The 18287-nt window shown below is 45.6% G+C and overlaps 2 protein-coding genes and 1 pseudogene across 3 annotated transcripts; 2 read left to right on the top strand and 1 right to left on the bottom strand.

The window, feature by feature from the left end:
* Positions 1-2895: 2895 nt before the first annotated feature.
* Positions 2896-7027, bottom strand: LOC306657638 (U3 small nucleolar ribonucleoprotein IMP4-like). Its single transcript, XM_079133821.1, is given in 11 exon segments — positions 2896-3361; positions 3447-3520; positions 3630-3724; positions 3799-3953; positions 4034-4166; positions 4246-4263; positions 4265-4356; positions 4959-4970; positions 4973-5041; positions 6146-6254; positions 6362-7027. Coding segments are annotated over 11 exon segments (873 nt in total). The 5' UTR covers positions 6365-7027; the 3' UTR covers positions 2896-3248.
* Positions 7028-7140: 113 nt separating this feature from the next.
* On the top strand, positions 7141-11668 carry LOC306657639 (coiled-coil domain-containing protein 115-like). The gene is made up of 5 exons (XM_079133822.1): positions 7141-7301; positions 7371-7474; positions 7562-7644; positions 8255-8386; positions 10153-11668. The coding sequence occupies exons 1-5, from the start codon at positions 7191-7193 to the stop codon at positions 10263-10265; spliced, it is 543 nt and encodes a 180-aa protein (XP_078989948.1). The 5' UTR covers positions 7141-7190; the 3' UTR covers positions 10266-11668.
* Positions 11669-13551: 1883 nt separating this feature from the next.
* LOC306658522 (dual specificity tyrosine-phosphorylation-regulated kinase 2-like) lies at positions 13552-15425 on the top strand (annotated as a pseudogene). The gene has a single exon. The product of its transcript is annotated as a dual specificity tyrosine-phosphorylation-regulated kinase 2-like (transcript).
* The last annotated feature ends 2862 nt before the right edge of the window (positions 15426-18287 follow it).

Genomic DNA, 18287 nt, shown 5'->3' with positions numbered 1-18287 from the left:
CTAAGAACCTGCCCTGTTCACACTACCCAAAGCAATATACAGATTCAATGTAATTCCCATCAAAATACTAATGACATTCTTCAGAGAACTAGGAAAAACAGTCCCAATATTCATTTGGAAAAATTAAAGACCCAGAATAGCCAAAGCAATTCTAAGCCAAAAATATAACGCTGGAGGCGTCACAATAACGGACTTCAAATTACACTACAGAGCTATATAGTAACAAAAATTCCATGGTACTGGCATAAAAACAGACATATAGACCAACAGTATAGAAAAGAAGACACAGAAACACACACATCTACAATCATCTGATCCTTCACTAAGGTGCCAAAATCATACACTGAAGACAGCCTTTTAACAAATGACACTGGGAAAACTGGTTATTTATATGTATAAGAAGGAAGACCCTTATCTCTCGCTCTGCACAAAACTCAATGCAAAATGAATCAAAGACCTTTAGTCCAAGAAGAAAACCTAGCGTCAACACTTCAGCATAGAGGCACAGACAATGACTTTCTCAAGAGGACCCCTACAACTCAGGAAACAATGCCAAAAGTTAACAAATGGATGGCATCAAATTAAAAAGTTTTTGTACAGTAAAGGAAACAATTAGTAATGCAGAGAACCCATAGCATAGGGTTTGCTAGCTATTCTTTTGACAGCTATATTTATATTAATATCTAGAATATATTAAAAACTGAAAAAAACTTCACACCAAAAATATAATCTGAGTCTAATAATCACACAAGTTAAAAAGACACTTCTCAAAAGAAGACATACAAATGGTCAACAAATACATGAAAAAATGTTCATCACTGGCAATTAGGGAAATGCAAGTACCAGTCAGAATGGCATTAATCAAAATACAAACAATAAATGCTGGAGAGGGTGTGGAGAAAGAACACTTTAACATTACTGGTGGGATTATAAACTAGTACAATCCCTTGGAAATCAGTATGGAGGTTCCTCAAAAGACTAGACAAGGAACCACTGTACAACCCAGCTATACCATTCCTTGGTATTTATCTAGAAGAATTAAAAAGTCACCATACTACAGTGATACAAGCACACCCATGTTTATAGCAGCACAATTCATAACAGCCAAACTATGGAACCAGTCTTGGAGTCCATGAATGGATGAATGGATAAAAAGACAATGTGGTATGTATACACAATGGAATTTTATTCAGTTGTAAAGAAAAATAAAATTATGTGATTTGCAGTAAAATGGACAGAACTAGAGACCATCATGTTAAGTGAAATAAGCCAAACTCAGAAAATGAAGGGTTGGATGTTTTCTCCCAGATGTGGAAGCAAGATAGGAAAAAGGAAGATGGGGGCAGATCTCATGAAAATCAGAGGGAAATGTAGAGGAAAAGTAACGGGGATGGGAGGGAAGGAAGGGAGGGAAGAAAGGGCTGGGAAGTGATATTAGCCAAATTGCATTGTTATACCATGTGCATGCAGAAATATATAACAAAAATCCCACTATTATGCACAACTAAAATGCACCAATAAAAAATGTGGGAAGGAAAAAAAAAAAACCTGCCTTGTATTGGGGAAACTGGAGTGGATGGGGCCACAGCAGGGGGTATCCTTGGACAAACCTGGGATGGTTGTGTGTGTGCTAGGGAAAGGTCCAAAGTTGAAAACCAGATGAATTATGGGGACATGCAATGGTAGCGTGGTGGCCAGCACCACAAAAAATATCCCACATCCTAATTCCTAGAACCTGTTAATATGACTATTTTTAAAGAGTCTTTGCAGATGTAATTAAGTGTAGAATCTTGAAATGCAGATATTAACCCAGGTCATCCCCTGGCCTCTAAACCCATGACATAGGTCCTTATTAGAGAGACAGAGACTCGACAAAGAAAAAGGAGGAAGCATGTGAAGATGCTGGCTAACAATGAAGTGATGCAACCACATGCCAAGAATTGCTTGGCAACCACCAGAAGCTAAAGACCAAGTAAAGGATCCCCGCCATTCCCTTAGAACCCCTGCTAGAGTCTTGGAGGAAGCTGACACTTTGATCTTGGACTTTGGCCTTCAGAATTGTGAGGGAATAATTTTCTGTTGTTTAAGCCACCTGGTCTGTTGTATTTTGTCATGGCAGCCAAAGAAAATGAATGCAGAACAACACATTTTTCTACTCTTCTATGTGTTTTGCAATCTCTACAACTGACAAAACTCAATGACATATTCCTCAGGATGCAGTGAAGCTGTGGCAAAGTGGCAGAGGTCTAGTAGAAGGAATTGGATTCTGTAAGTGAGGCTAAGCTGCAGGGGTCCCTCAAGGTCCCATCAGTCTTGCCCCAAACACTGGCCTAAGTTGGTACCCCACCCCCTTCTGAGGTCCCCTTTCTCACTGGGTGTCAGGGCCTTGGCACAGTTATCCAGATAGTGTCTGCTACCTCACCCCATCACTCAGCTTTTAGGAAAGTCATGAAGAACCACACCCCCACTTTTGTCCTGCCCTGCCTGACATATTTCCCATATTTCCTCACAGGCCTCTCCCACCTGCCTGAGAAATTTCTTATTGTTATTCCTCTCCTCTCATTAAACTCAAGTGCATTCTGCAGGATCTTGACAAGTCTGCTTAAAATCAGGGCCCTTGGGTACGGAAAGGGAATGGGGGCACAGAGAGATCATAAACTGGGAGAAGCCAATGAGGAAACCTTACCTCCCAGCACTGCACTGACCCTCCCCATGTGACACCTGATAACCTTCCCATGGGAGAACTGGAAGTGGCCCATTGGTATCACTGTTTCCAGTCAATGGAGGGAAGGTGCACCCACCTGAATGGGGCAGGGGAGGGATCCTGTTTAACACTGAGCCCAGCCTAGGCCCTCTAATCAGGTTCAATGCTCACATGGAGTTTGTCACCAGTGACAATGTCTCACTCAAGCTACCATTCTATAGCACTCACAGGGCCCAACTCCCAAGGAGATAGCCACACCCAACCTCTCAGACAAGATCATGTTAACCCCCTTGTTGATATAAAGCCTGAGTCCATCCAACAACCATCAGATCCCCTACCCAAGGAGACTCCAAGGGCTTTACCTTTCAGGCTTAGCCTGACAGTATGCCCATCCTGACTAGTCAGAGATAGGTGGGAGGTGTGATACAAAGAGTTTATTTTGGACCCTCCAGCCTACCATAGTCCCCACACCTGATCTCAAGGGTCCATCTGGAACAAACCCCTCTCCCAGGTTCCAAGTCTATATCCTGACTGGAGAGCATGCTCACTCGGTGCTCAGAAAGACTCTCTTGCGTGCAGTGTTGGTATAGGGGTGCCAGCGCCACTCCACATCTGCTGTGGCCTCCTGCTCCAGCGTGCCCAGGCGAATCATATACACTGGATAGAGGAACAGGGAGATCATCACCTGCACACCAGCCTCTCCTCCTTTACCTCCTAATGTGGGATAAAACCCCAAACTCACACTTCAGCTCAAATCGAGGCCCAACCTCAGTCAGCTCCACATTGCGATGGTCCACCTTCTTGTAAATGTGGTGCCTGAGGAAAATGATATGGCAGGAGTGTGAGCTGGAAAATGTGGTGTCAGCTACAGTAGTATGAAGGACACAGAGGCACATGCCAATCCAGGCCCAGCCCAAAGACCCACCGGAATGAGATGTAATCATCCTGGTTTGCAAAGGTGATGACCCGGTGGCTGTCATCTTTGGGCACAGGGAACAGGTACCGGAGGATGTCTGAAACCTGGAGTACAAGGAAGGAAAGCAGCAAATACCTGGCCTGGTCCCCAATTCTTTCCCCAAGGCCCCTACACTTACCCGCTTGCCCAATCGAGAGGTGAAGCCATGTGTGATGAGGTGAGGTTTGGCCTCTGACACAGTGTCCAGGTCAGGGATGTCATGTCTCATAACCACATTGCACAGTGTGAAGTATGCAGTAGGGCCAAACGGGAGGTGGCTTATGATAAGCCCCACTGTGGAGGTCAAGTAGGCTGTCAGAGACCCCATCTGCCCTCAAGAGACCTCCATCCCCTCTCCCTCCCACCAGCCTCACCAGGTGTGCCTCGGTGCTCATGGACAACCAGGAGGTCGGTGACCCCATTGGCTTTACAGGCTCGCACTAGGGCCCCCACCTCATGTCGGCCTCGATTCATGCGTTGGGCACCCGGGAACACAAGCTTTAGCTCCTGCACATGATCACAGAGTCCCATCAAGATTGGGGCTGCTAGTCTTAGGTGTACCCACTTGCTTCCTGCCCACCAATACCTTTGCAAACATCTTCAGGGCGGGAACTGGGATCCCGGGAGGTAGTGATCATGACCTTGGGATCCTCAACCCCAGCCCATCGATATTCATCATCTACATGACTGGTCACACCTGTTAAAAGTATGGAGGGGCAAGAATTCAACATTGTCTTGGAAGTAAACTGCTAACTTGGGAACAGGTAACTCTCTCTGAGAAATCTTCAACGATGGGAATGCAGCACACCCACAAGAGCTAAGAGGGTGGTTACTAGCTACCAAGCACAAGTGCAACTGAGGGATGGACTCTTCCATGTTTGTAAAAGTTGGGATTCTATTGACAGACTCCTCTGCCTCACAATAAACATCGGAAATGTTTGTGATTCCTTTCTTGTTTTTTGAATGATACAATGCCTGAAATATTGGGGTGCCAATGTTATGTTGAGTGTTAGGGACACTCTCCTGAGCTGGCACACATTCCAGTGGGTGAGACAATTAGAAAGCAGAACACAAGTGGACCACTACTATGTTGTATAAATGGAACTGGAAGGACTCAGGGAAAGCCCCTTACAGTGCCATTTATGCAAACAAAAGGGTACCTGGGGGACAGTTCCAGGAGCAATTGCCATGGAAAACTCTTCTTAAGTGGGAAAGTCCCCAGTGTGTCTGAGGAAGGCAGGGAGGCTAGTGGGCAGAGGAGCTGGTTTCAGTGTTAGGAGGACTGTGCTGTGTAGTCACCTTCACCACCGCATCATCAAACTCCAGGGACCCCTGTAAGGCCAAAGCCTCCCGGCGTAACTCAGTGGGAATCAGGCGGTTTTCTGTGGGGGAAAAACAGGGCCTGAGTAAGACATAAGCAAGGAAGCTCTCATTTTATACCACATTCTGCAGCTTACAGGATTGTACAAAATTTGATTAAAAAAAAAAAAAAAGTCACTCCTTTCTGAGCAGAGACAATTCAGGATTATTGGGAGAAAGAGAAGCAACAAGTTGGTCTACTTGCCAATTTGTGGTCACTAGGAACTTCATTTTCTATGACTCTTGAATCTCATGTCTTAAAAGATTTCTAGAATATTTCATCACAAGCATACAGTCAGATGAAAATTTAAAAAATTAATTTTTTAGGGCTGGGGGGTACAGTTCAGCAGTAGGATGAATGAAGTACTCAGTTCTATCCCAAGCAATGAAAACAAACAAAATTATTATTACTTTTTTTTTTTTTTTTTTTTGGTGCTAGGCATCCAACTCAGGAATTTATGCATATAAGGAAAGTGCTCTACTACTAAGGCACATCCCCAGCTTAGAATTGATTTTTTAAAGAAACACAAACTTTTTCATGTAGGAAGGTAGGCCAGCAACTCTAAAGCTCTTAAACAAGAAATCCACTAATCATAATGCAGAAAATGCCTCAGCTGGCTTTGGGCCAGAGATTTCCTTTGTGGACTGAAGCAGGGCTGGCAGGGGACTGGGCTGTGTAGTCTCTCCCACCACCAACTCTGGTATACAGAACGAAACCTGAGAATACCTGTGTGCCTAGCTCTGCTCTCCAGCTTGCCCTGGAGGTGCATTTGCACATGGAAGAGGAAATCCTTACAGGGCTAAAAGATTAAGATTCTTGTAACGCAGTATTAAAGGGAGTAAGAACACGAAGGGGGGGATAATTTATAAGACCATATAAAAAAATCTAAAACTTGGAAAGAACTAGTGCACTGGAAATAAAGTTAATAAGCTGGTTCAGCAGAAAATGACAATTAACATGGAAAGAACATTCACAAACCGGCAGGAAGCCCTAAGTAAAGCGGACAGTAAATATTGAAAAGATGTTCGTCCACACTAGCACAAACATACTAGTATTTTGTTTTATACGGCTAGATTACAAGGTCTTTGAATGGCTCGCTTGCACTGCAGGGGCTGGGCGGCCGTACCTTCGAGCGCTCGCCGAACTTTCTCCTTCTTCTCCTGGGCAGATCGCTGGGCATCCTCGCGGGCCTTTCGGTACAGGTATTCGCGGCGCATGCGAGCCTCGCGGCGCAGCTGGGAAACACCAGGTTACACTACTTGCCCCCGAGCCCGAAGGACCTTAACCGCACCCCTCCGCGAGTCCCCCACCCCTAAAACGGGAGTTAGAACATCCCTCTTACCATCCTGAACGCCGCTTCCACGTGACTGAAGAACCTGTGGGTGTGGTCGGCGGGACGCAGCCTTTGCTTCCGCCCTCAACCAAAAGGGTCGCTAATGGCTTCGTCAGAGTCTTCGGCTGTCGAAGAATGCCCGATGTTAAGATGGCTGAAGAGTGGAAGGCGTCGCAAGGCGATTGGTCAAAATGGCATTCCGAGCTCGCTGGAGCAACCAATAAACTGGAGACAGGATGCTTGCTACTGACGTTAATAAAGATGTCTGCTCACGACTTTACTACCCGATACGTCGGTGCACGACGCCTGGTTTTAAAACGACGAACCGCTAAAACAGTCATAATTGCAGCTGAAAACAGTCCACCAACTGTAAAAGGGGCAAGACGGATGACTGAGTAGTTGGGTTATATAGGTGGGCTCTAGAGCTTCTGGCACTAAGTTTAAAGCCCCTGCTCCCTTAATCAAAATGGTTGCCATACAACTTCGCCTTTTTACATTGCCTTAGCGGTAGTACGACTTTTAAAGTTCATCCGCTTCTCGAAGCGATTCAGAACCACCTTTATCCCTCGCAGTCCGGTTGGCCGACTCGCTTGAGGCGCTAGGCAGAGATACCAATTCATCAGCGCTCTTTCCAGGAGCGTGCTTGCAGTTAAAGGGGGTCAGTCGCCACCTCGAGAACCGTTGGCATCCGGGCTACTACGGGGAACGCATCTCAGGGGCGTGTTTAGAGCGCCGATTGGCTGTCATACCGGCATAGCTGGCGGTGATTGGGCGACTGGGAAGGAGGTGGTTCCGGGCGGGGACCGCTGACCAGTTGAGAGCCGCCGGTGGCTGGCCCATGGCGGCGCCCGATCTGCGGGCGGAGTTGGACTCGCTGCTCCTGCAGCTGCTCAGAGACCTGGAGGAGCTGGAAGTGAAGCGGGGGGCGCTAAATGCTCGAGTGGAAGAGGTGGGTGCCTGGGGCAAGGGGGGAGAGTACACAGGCGTAAACTGGGTCTCACAGCTTTCCTGTCTTCAGGGCTGGCTCTCGCTCGCAAAGGCTCGCTATGCAATGGGCGCCAAGTCGGTAGGGCCCTTACAGTATGCCTCTCGCATGGAACCCCAGGTCTGTGTGTGTGCCAGGTGAGGAACTTCGATACTGGAGCGGAGGGAGGAGTTCAGGCCCAGGCCAGGACTCTCAAAGGTCCATCTTCCCTTCTTATCCTTCAGTGAGACCCAGGACGGACTCCAGACATTCAGGGTGGTAAGAGCTGACGCCCAGACTCCAGAGGAGGTGGGGCCCCGCGAACCAGGTGAGTTCCCTTCCTCCTGTTAGGGTCCCTGCCCGATATCAAAGACAAAACTCAGAGAACATTTAAAGAGATGACTAATTAAGCTTAGCAGAGCGCCCCTGAGCTGTAGATCAGAATGTCTTAGGGTCGTTTGGCCTTCTACTAGTAGGAGGATTTAAGAAGTTGTATAGGTGGGCTGCATTACACTTGGGGTAGTTTTACAGCCAAGGGAACTTACAGCCAAACAGAAAATCTACTATCTTAATTATTTTGGAGGAATAAACTTATAATCCTAGTTAACTATTTGTGAGACAAAGAGTGGGAAGTTGCAGGGGGTGGGGGGGCGGTGCAGGGAGAGGGATTTCTTTTCAGGTCTTTCAGCACATTCAGGCAAAATGGGTGAGACCAGTGTATGACTTTGTCAAGGGCAAACAGGATCATTTGTGAGTCTTACTGGGAGTCATGAGGAAGTGGTCAGAATATCATCTGTATCACAAGAGGAAAGGTGGGAATTTCCCAACATTCAGTGTTTTCCAGAATCATGAGCTCAGAGTAAGATGAACATTGTCATTAAGACCCAGAACAAAGCCTGTAGTAAGACATCATACTCCTTCAGCCTTTCTTTTTCCAGCTTTGCGCAGGCGCAAAGGCCCTACCAAAACTCCAGAGCCAGAGCCCTCTGCAGCCCCACAAGACCCCTTGAACTGGTTTGGAATCCTGGTTCCTCACAGTCTGCGGCAGGCCCAAACCAGCTTCCGGGAAGGTGAGTGGACCCTACCAGGTGGCATGTGGCCCTGGATTATTTTTCTGGTTCTCTATCCACAGAAAGCACTTGAGCACTAGCATCATGTTAGGACTTTGCAGGTTTACTCCATTGCAAACTTTTGTTTCATACCTGTTTTTACCCCAGAAGTACTCATTGGCTGTTGCCAATGTAGAATACAGGGAACAAAAGGGACAAAGAGCCTTCAATGAGATGCTATTCTGTGTTGGGGAGAAAGCAATGTCAAATAAATGAGTAGGCCTTTAATATAGTGTCAGTCAGTGAAAATTGTGAAAAAAGTAACACAAAAAGGAATGGGATAGGAATATGCTAAGGCAGCTGTGTTATGAAGAATGGTCAGGGAAGGTCTGCGGAGAAGGAAAAGGAAAAGCTTTGTGGGTGATTTGAGGGAACAGTGTTCAAGGCAGAGGAACCAGCCAGCACAAAAGCCCTAAGAGGAGATATATCTGGTGCATTGGCCAAAGATCAGAGATGAAGCCAGTGGGCTAGAGTGGAGTCAGTTCAGCAGGAGTGCCAGGAGTAAGGGCAGGAAGGCCAGGCTCTTGTGATGTAGGCTCATGAGGACTTCAGGAACCATGGGGTGACTGAGCATAGGCTGGTGCAGTAGAACTCACAGAGTAACAGGAATTCTTTAGGTGCTGAGTAGAGATAGATTGGAGGGTAGAGAGAAGCAGCAGGTGCCAGAAGCAGCCAGGCACAAGAAGCCAGTGAAGGTATGGTAAACAGTGGGAAATTGCACATGTTTTGAGAGTAAAACCCTGGCATTTGCTGACAGATTGGATGTATGGGTAAGGGAAAAAGAAGTCCAGGAGAACCCATGGTCTTAACCCAGAACCCTGGGAAGATGGAGCTGGAGTAGGCAGGCTGCAGGGCAGCAGCTGAAGGAAGCTGGTAGGTGAGAATGGTTGTGGGTATGTTCTTGAATGCTGTATGGTGTCTACAAATGCCCAGGTGGAATGTTTTGAGTGGGTGGTTTAGTTGCATGTCTCTGGAGTGTCAGAAAGAACTGAGCTGGAGAGAGATTTTGGAGTCTGCTACAGAATGCTAGTGTTTAAATCCACAATTTGTTAACACAGATGCACAGGGTTAAAGCTGAGACAGGATGAGATCAAAAGAAGCCCTGGGAGTATGAATGGAAAGTGTGGGAGAGGAGACTCAGGAACAGTGCCCATTGAGTGGGGTGTCCCAGAAGCCAAAAGGAGAAAGTTGTTTCCTCGAGGGAGCAATGACATAGATGTGTGTTCACCCCTGCTGTGGAATGGGAAGCTGAAGACTGAGGACTGACTGGAGACTTTGTGATGGGGAGGACTAGATAGCAGAAACATTGGCAAAGAAGAATCCAGAGTGTGGATCACATTCAGGGACAGAGAAAAAAGGTGGAGGGAGATTGGGTAAGAGCAGGGAGGGAGCGCCATGATGGAAGGAGGAAGGGAATGAGGCCATGGAGAAAGTGTTACCGTCCGTGAGGTTTTCATTTCTGGTGGATGTTAAAGAGGGCAGGGAAGACTTCTGAAGAGATGATATTTTATCACAGACCTGAAAGAAGTGAGGGTATGAGTGTCCAGTGAGGTTTGGGAGCAACCAATGAATTGCCATACCAAGAACATTTTAGAAATTGTGTGAAGACCAGAGAGGCCCTGAGTCTTTGTAGTCCGTGTGGGGGGGAAGGGGTGCGTTGGGCACAGGCTTCTGAGTCATGTGTCACACTGTCATACCATAGTGACATTTTCTCTTTTTTCCCCCAGGCCTGCAGCTAGCTGCAGATATAGCCAGCCTCCAGACCCGTATTGACTGGGGTCGAAGCCAACTCCGGGAGATCCAGGAGAAACTCAAACAGCTGGAACCTGGGGCTGCCTGACCTGTGTCCACAGAGGCAGGCACTCAGCACAGCTGTTCATGGATGTGGCTGTCTTTTCTCAGGCATTCTTCCTTCATAAATAGCTCCTGCTCCAACTTCCACTCCAGCTTATGTCCCTCCTTAAAATGTCATTGGTCTTCATGTTTTTGACTTTGTTAGGTGTGAAGTTCAAAGTTTTTAATCCTATGTTCACAATATGAGATGTAAATATTTCTTCCCAAACTTAGTAATATTGAAAGTCACCTTCTTTGGAACCACTTTTAGGCCCATGTTCTTCATAGGACAACCCTCCCCACCCCCCAACCCTGCCCCAAGAGCAGGTACATGGCTGTTCATGTTAGTGAACAGTTGAACAACCTCATGGATTAGCCAACTGTAGTGTCATTCCTGGATGATGAAATACTGCACAACCAGTGGCAGGGAAGGATAAGAGGTATTGCTTCAGGGTCACCAGATCCTTAAAACTGACTTGGATAGAGGAAAAGATGACCAACATACCAGGACAATGTGATTTGAGTTAATAAAAATACAAACACCTACTTGGGTGTGATGTGTGCCCACCTATTGTCCTAACTACTTGGGAGGTTGAGGCAGGAGGATCACTTGAGGCCTTGAGTTTGAGACCAGCCTGGCAACATAACAAGATTCTGTCTCAAAGACAAAATAAACACATGAATAGATGGGTAGCCCTTAGCAGGGTCTCAACCAGGAAGTGAAAAAGGTTTGGCCTAGATTTTCAAGGGATCTTTAGGAAGAGACTGTCTATGTTTCAGAAACCTGCCTTTATCTTACCAGGAGTGAGGCAAAGACTTTCTTCATTTGTTGAAGGGCCAGTTGTTTCCTGTTCTGGGAACTCTGTTTCACTTTTCTACCAGGTGGTTTATCTTTTTAGCATTATCTAGGGGTTCTTTCTGTTGTTTTCTTTTTGTTTGTTTGTTTGCCAGGGGTGGGGGATAGTGGTATGTAATCCTTTGTTCATAATGTGAGATGTAAATATTCTTTCCCAGTTTGTCTTTTAACTTTGCTTGTGGTGTTTTTTTTTTTTTTCCTCCAAATTTTTTATTTGTAAAATAAAACTACATCAGTTGTACGGAATAATAATGAAAGATTGACGTGAGAACCTTATTCAAGCTCTTATGTTTCTTTTATCAATTTTAAAGTAGAGTTGAATGTATCAGCTAGCTATTAGGATTTTGGGATTTGGGTTTGTAATTAATGTGACAATAGGGAAAATATCTGGTGCTTTCATAAACTTGTGGGTTCACTGGGGTATGAAGTAAATCCTGTGCCCAACTTTTCCGTGTGCATACAGTGTTGATCAATCCACCCTACTCCTAATTTGAGATACCACCTTTTCTTTTGCATGTGACTAGTGTAAATAGGAATTTTAATTTTGGAGCTGCCATTGTGTTTCATTCACCTTAGTTCATGGGCATCATGCGTTTTAATTCTTGAACCTTTCTACTTGAACGCAGGTAATACATGTGCCGTTGTGTTGGGGAAGGGGATCAACCTTTTCAGCCTTACTGAGCATGTGAAAAGCCTATTGGAAGCACTCAAATGAAACTGTACTGTGACGGGGTGGGGACGGGTAGAGAGATGTCCTCTCCGTCCCTCTCTCTGCCCCTAAGCGGTTAAGATTTTTAAAAATCCTGCTATCCACAAAGTGAAATCTTGAAGCCAAAGAGAGTACTCAAAGAACATTTTCAGTTATTACGTTGATCATATAGTGCTGTTGTAAGGGGGAAACTGCGACCTTTGCTAACAGGGCTGAAGACAGTGCTCAGCAAAGCGGCGTTCACTTGCCCTCCGAGCTTCTGCCTTAAATTCGGCTTCCAGGGAGACGGGGTGCGGGAGTCTGAGCTTCCAACTTCATAAGCGGCTTCTCAGGACTTGAGGAGAGCCCGGGTTGCCCAAGCTTCCGGCTCGCGCAGCCGCAGTCCGGACAGATTCTCGTAAAGGGGGGGGTGCGCATGCGCAGTTGTGGTGGACGGTGTGGAGGATAGGCTCACGTAAATGACACATACACAACCTGGGAGGGGACAACTAACAGTTCCCATATGGTCTAGCGGTTAGGATTCCTGGTTTTCACCCAGGCGGCCCGGGTTCGACTCCCGGTATGGGAACACACTAAGTGTTTTCTTTTCCTTCAACTTGAAAAGTCACTGACAGATTGGCTTGTCGCCCTTACAGTTCCTCAGACCAAATTGGGAATTTCCTCCCCACTTCAGATCTGAAGAAAGTGAGAACTTTTGAACTCTGGGCCCCTTCCTTCTGTGTTTTGATTGAAAGTGATCACTGTCACCACATCAAATAACTGTATATCAACAGCTTACTAATTATATTAAATCCATCTATAACATAGATGTGAATAATGATTTTAATGAAATGTTAAATAACATTTAAGATATTTAAAATTTATCATCAGTTGCCTTCAGCCGGTCCTTCCTACATGCTGTAACCCCTCTTCCCTAGTCCTCTCCAGGAGTGAAGAGAGAAGGGGAGTGGGGCAGTGGCAGGAGAGATGAGGCGGGAGCCGGAGGTCGAAGGTTAGAGTGGGCGGGGAAGAGAAGAGGAGGGAGGGGGGAAGAGGGGAAAGGAGCGCGGCGGGAGGGGAGGGCTGGGAGCACGTGCTGTAGTTCTCTTGGCGGGAACTGCTCAGAGGCTGCACCTGGGTCTACGGAAGTAAGTACGGTGAGGTCCCCAAAGGCACTGGGGAACCAGGGACGAGGAGGAAGAGTCACTGACGCTTTAGCTTTCTCTACTTTTGCTGATGTTTCTCAGACCTAGGGATAGAACCCAGGGGTCGCTCTACCATTGAAGTACATCCCCAACCACCGCCTCTTTACCACGCCCCCGAACTTTTTAAATTAATTAATTTTGGGGGGAGTGGGTACAGGAATTGAACCCAGAGGCACTTTACCACTGAGCGGCGTCCCCAGCCCGTTTTTACTTTTTTATTTTTTGAGACAGGACCCTGCTAAGTTACTTAGGGCCTCACCAAGTTGCAGATGCTGGCTTCGTGATCCTCCGGCCTCCGCCACCCAAGCTGCTTAAAACAAATGTTAGGGGCCTGTGTGTGAGAGCGCGGGGCGTGCGCGTGCGGGAGGCCCGGAGCTGCGGGTCCCTGAGACCGAATCCGGGAGCCAGCGGAGCGCCGGGGAGGGCGAGGCAAGCCTACGGGCCGGGGATGCTGCAGCTGCCAGCGGAAGAGGACGGCAGCGGCGACCGCCTGGGACCGAGGGCATGCAGCGGACTGCGCGTCTGGCTGTAGCTGGGGCGAGGAGGCGTCCAGGACCCGCGTAAGGGGCGGCCATGAGGCGGCGGCGTCCGCGAGAAGTAGCCGCTGGTCCCGCTGCGGAGACGGCAGCCCCGAAATGCATTTTCCTCTCCAGCGTCCAAGTTAACCAGGAAACCTTGGGCCGCCGCTCCCGCCGGGGCTGGAGAACAGCCCTGTTCGCCAGCTTCGGGCTCTCTGGGGACTCGGTGAGGGGCGGAGTGGAGTTGGCACCGGCCCCTCCCGCCTCGTCGGTCTCCTCTCCCGGCCAGCCACCCTGCCGCTGCAGCCCACCGGATTGGTGGCAGTAAGCACACAATGAATGATCACCTTCATGTTAGCAGCCACAGCCATGAACAGGTCCAGTGCAGCAGCTCTTTGAGGATAACATTAGCAAGAGGACAGTGTTCACGACACAACCAAATGGGCTTACAACAGTGGTACAACGGGTTTGACAGTGGTGCCAGAGGGGCAGCTGGAGAGCACAGATGGCAGGGGAGTTCCACCTCTGTGAAGTCTGAAGAAGGCATGGGGCAGGTAAAAGCCACCCCTATGACTCATGAACAAGCAATAAAGCAACACATGCAAAAATTAACAGCCTGAACACCATGAGATTTTTACCTACCCTGAAATTTATTACTTGGGTCCAAATGCAAAGAAAATCCAGGACATAACAGGTGGACCCAACAATGGTAGCTATCTTGATGACCAGGGATTATATGTGCAGGTGCCCCACGATCACGTGGCTTACAGGTGTGAGACCCTCAAGGTCATTGGAAAGGGGAGATTTGGTCAGGTTGTCAAGGCTTATTATCACAAAGTCCACCAGCCAGCATGTGGCCCTGAAGATGATGCAGAATGGCATGCCCTTTCACTGGCAGGCCACAGAGGAGATCCAAATTCTAGAATACCTGCGGAAGCAGGACAAGGACAACACCATGAGTGTTAAAGAATTTCACCTTAGGCAGCCACATCTGCATGACCTTTGAAATGCTGAGTATGAACCTCTATCAACAAGAATAAATTCCAGGGCCCACAAATTCGCTTATTCGATTCTGCAGTGCTTAGATGCTCTTTGCACAAAAACAGAATCATTCACTGTGACTGTAAGCCCGAGAACATTTTGTTAAATAAAGCAGCAGAGTAGAAGCAGTATTAAAGTGATTGATTTTGGTTACGGTTGTTATGAGCATCAGTGGGTCTGCACGTACATCCAATCATGGTTTAACCAGGCTCTAAAAGTGACTCTCAGCCAGGTATCCATGCCCATTGGTATGTGGAGCCTGGGATGTATTTTAGCCGAGCTCCTGACAGGTTACCCCCTCCTATCTGGGGAGGATGAAAGGGACCAACTGGCCTGTATGACTGAACTGTTGGGCATGCCTTCCTAGAAACTGCTGGAGGCATCCAAACGAGTCAAAAATTTTGTGAGCTGCAAGGGTTATCCTTTCCCCATTACTCCTTTGTCATGACTCTTTGAGACGGTTCTGTGGTCTTCAATGGAGGTCAATTCCAGAGAGGGAAATTGAGGGGCCCACCTGAGAGCATGAGAGCAGGGAGCGGGGAGACGCACTGAAGGGATGTGATGATACCCTTTTCCTTAACTTCTAAGCAGTATTTAGAATGGGATCCAGCGGTGCGCATGATCCCAGGCCAGTCTTTATGGCACCCCTGACTGAGGAGGCAGTTGGCAAAGCCTCCCACTGGGGGGAAGACTTCAGTGAAAAGGATAAGTGACAGTACTGGTGCTATCAATTACATGGATTCCCAAGTTACTTCCACCTTCCAGTTCAGCTTCTAAACTGAGGACGAAATTGGCACAAAGGACAGATGCCAATGGGAATATTCAGCAGAAGACAGTGTTGCCAAACATTGATAGCTGACTGGTAATCTGTAAGATATGACATAGCTGAGCCTTATTAGGTTGAAAATGAGTTGCTCAGGCCTGTTTTTGTTTGCTCAAGAGCCAGACTCATTTGTAGTTTTACCCCTTAATTTTATTTATTTATTTATTTATTTACTTACTTATTTTTGGTAACTAGAATTGAACCCAGAGGCACTTAACCACTGAACCACATCCCCAGCCCTTTTTAATATTTTATTTAGAGACAGGGTCTTGCTGAGAGGTCCTCACTGTGTTGCTGAGGCTGGCTTTGAACTCGAGATCCTCCTGTCTCAGACTCCCCAGTTGCGGGGATTGTAGGTGTGTGCCATGGCACCTGGCTCATCACTTAATTTTAATGTAAGACAGTTGTTTGTTTTGTTTTTATACAATACATGGGGACAATGCTTCAAGTTTTTATACTTTCTGAAACTGTTTTCTACAAGTACAATGAGCCTTACAGTATTTAGTGTGATGGAGTAATGACATCAGTGTCAGGCCATTGATTACTTCATGACTGCCATGCATTTATAGGTTAGTTAAAGACATTTGCTTTGCTTTTTGGTTCATATTGTATTCTGCCCTTCTCCAGGTTCATGCACAGGTGTAGCATGTCCTGCTTCTTTTTCCCATAAATGTATTTGGGTGGTAGTGGTGGTGGGAGGACAGTGGTCAGGATGAAAGTGATATTTTAAGAAAAAAAATGCATTGGAGAGATTTGTTCCTGAAGTAATGATTCAAACAAATACAAAATAAGATCCCCAAGGTTTAAATTGCCCAGTTAGCATTCTGACATTTTACAAGTTAAGCAAGGCTGCATTTTGGTGGCTAAGTGGAAACTGAAATGTGTGTGTTCCTTCAAATTTTCTACTCTGATGGGCAAACTGTTTTGTCAGGAAGCCTCCTATCACAAGATTGGCTATGCACCTAATTTTAGAAATGTATTCCATGACTGTTCCTCACTTCTCTGCTCTTCTCTCTGTTCCTCTTTCACCACACATCTGTTAGTCTGGATTTGGTTTGTTTTCCTTCAGTCTGTTAATTCAGAAAGACATCTCAGTTGTGTGATTGTGACCACTGCTTCATATTCCAGTTTTTAAAAAAACAGCAATCCAGCTACTGAAGGTGGGCATTTCCATAGTTCCAAAGAAGATTTAGTAGGTTGGAGTGAGTTCACACTTTTCAGGTGCCACTGCAAAGTTCCTTTACCCTGGGATAGAATCAACTCTCTCTCTCTCTCTCTCTCTCTCTCTCTCTCTCTCTCTCTCTCTTTTTTTTTTTAAAGCATGGTTGAAAACCCTCTTGGTGAACAGAAATCACAGTGACCATTCAGTAAGGCCATTAAATGGTTTGACTTGTTCTTTGCATCTGTAGAAGAACCACAGAATTTGCATTCCTCTATTTTATTTTACTTTCTTTTGGATTGTACTAATTGTTTTTCATGGGAAACTAACCGAGAGTTAGGTAAAAGAATATTTTCTTAATAATAATTATTTTCACAGTGAAAATTTTAGTATTTTATCACTAGGGTAAAAGCAGTGATATATATCAATTTCAAGGCACATGGAAAAATATTTTTAGAATATGTGCAATTTAATATAGAAAAATTTCTGCCTGTTTGGACAGTAGGTTTGGGGCAGTACAAATCAGGATAAAAAACTTTTTATACGCACAGATATTGTATTGCCTGTAAATTGATTTACAAGTAATAAAGCATGGTCCCCAGTGAGGCCAAGAAAGTTTCCAGTTAAGTTCTTTTCATATGAATCCTCTCTTACATTAAGATAAAAAAATTGTAGTTTTTGGGGGAATAAAAGCATTTTACTTTTCTTGAAGCTTTGCTGGTTGATGGTAGAAAAATATGCTCAGGAAATATTTCAGATATTCGCCAAAAACAGTAATAAGATCAGCTTATTAGTAAGAGTGACATTGATATTTACTATTTAAAGGTGTCACTCATAAATTAATTTGTACTTCTGTATTTACAAATTATACCTTATTTCCCCTAGTCAAATTCTTTAGCATATTGTACACATTTATGTGTAATCCATGAAAGTGCAATATGTTAGTAAAATGCATTTTAAGTAATGCTCATGTGATGAAACCCCCAATAAGTGATTTATAGGACTTAAACATTGTGTATTTATTGAGATTTTGGCTTAAAGGCCTTAAGCATTAAGCCAAGGGTAAGACTTGTTATGGTGACCTTGTAAAACCATAAGTCTCTGAATGATGCTTAGCTTCTTGAGGTCATTAAAATAAATAAAAACACATACAGGTCATTTTCCCTTTATAATTCTTCTCTTCTATTACCATTCTCATTTTCGCATTGTGGCTCAAATATATGATACTGAGCCTGACATTATTAATTTCTTTATAAAATTATTATACATAAAAATTTACATTGAATTATAAAAATATGTTTATATTTCTGTACCACACAAAATTCGTTCTTAAGATGCCAGCAATGCATTTGTGACTATCTTTATTCACAAATGCAACAGGAAATGTTTAAGCCAAACTATAAGGTGCAGCGCTACGGGCATTTTTTTTTCTTCTTACCCAAATACAGTGAAAGTTTCTATATTCATGAGAGCCACCACGTTTCATCATTTAGTGACAGAGCTGCTTTTAAAAATTAAAGTTTGATTGTACTATCAGAGGAAGAAAAATGTTGCATCTTTTGTGATTTTTCAAAACCTAAAGGGCTTTGCTAGGCTACTAGGAGTGGGCTTGGAAACAGTCCTGGGTTTCACAGGCTACCATTGTCTAGGGATGTCTGAGCTATTGTCAGATTTAGGAATAGCACAGTGTCATCTTGTCTTTGGTTGCACTCTCACTTGGCTCTGTTTCTTGCACCACC

This window comes from Sciurus vulgaris, assembly GCF_902686455.1.
Source record: "Sciurus vulgaris genome assembly, chromosome: 3".
Taxonomy (NCBI): Eukaryota; Metazoa; Chordata; class Mammalia; order Rodentia; family Sciuridae; genus Sciurus; species Sciurus vulgaris.
Note: the sequence above shows the minus strand (reverse complement) of the source record. Positions and strands in the feature narration are given on the sequence as shown.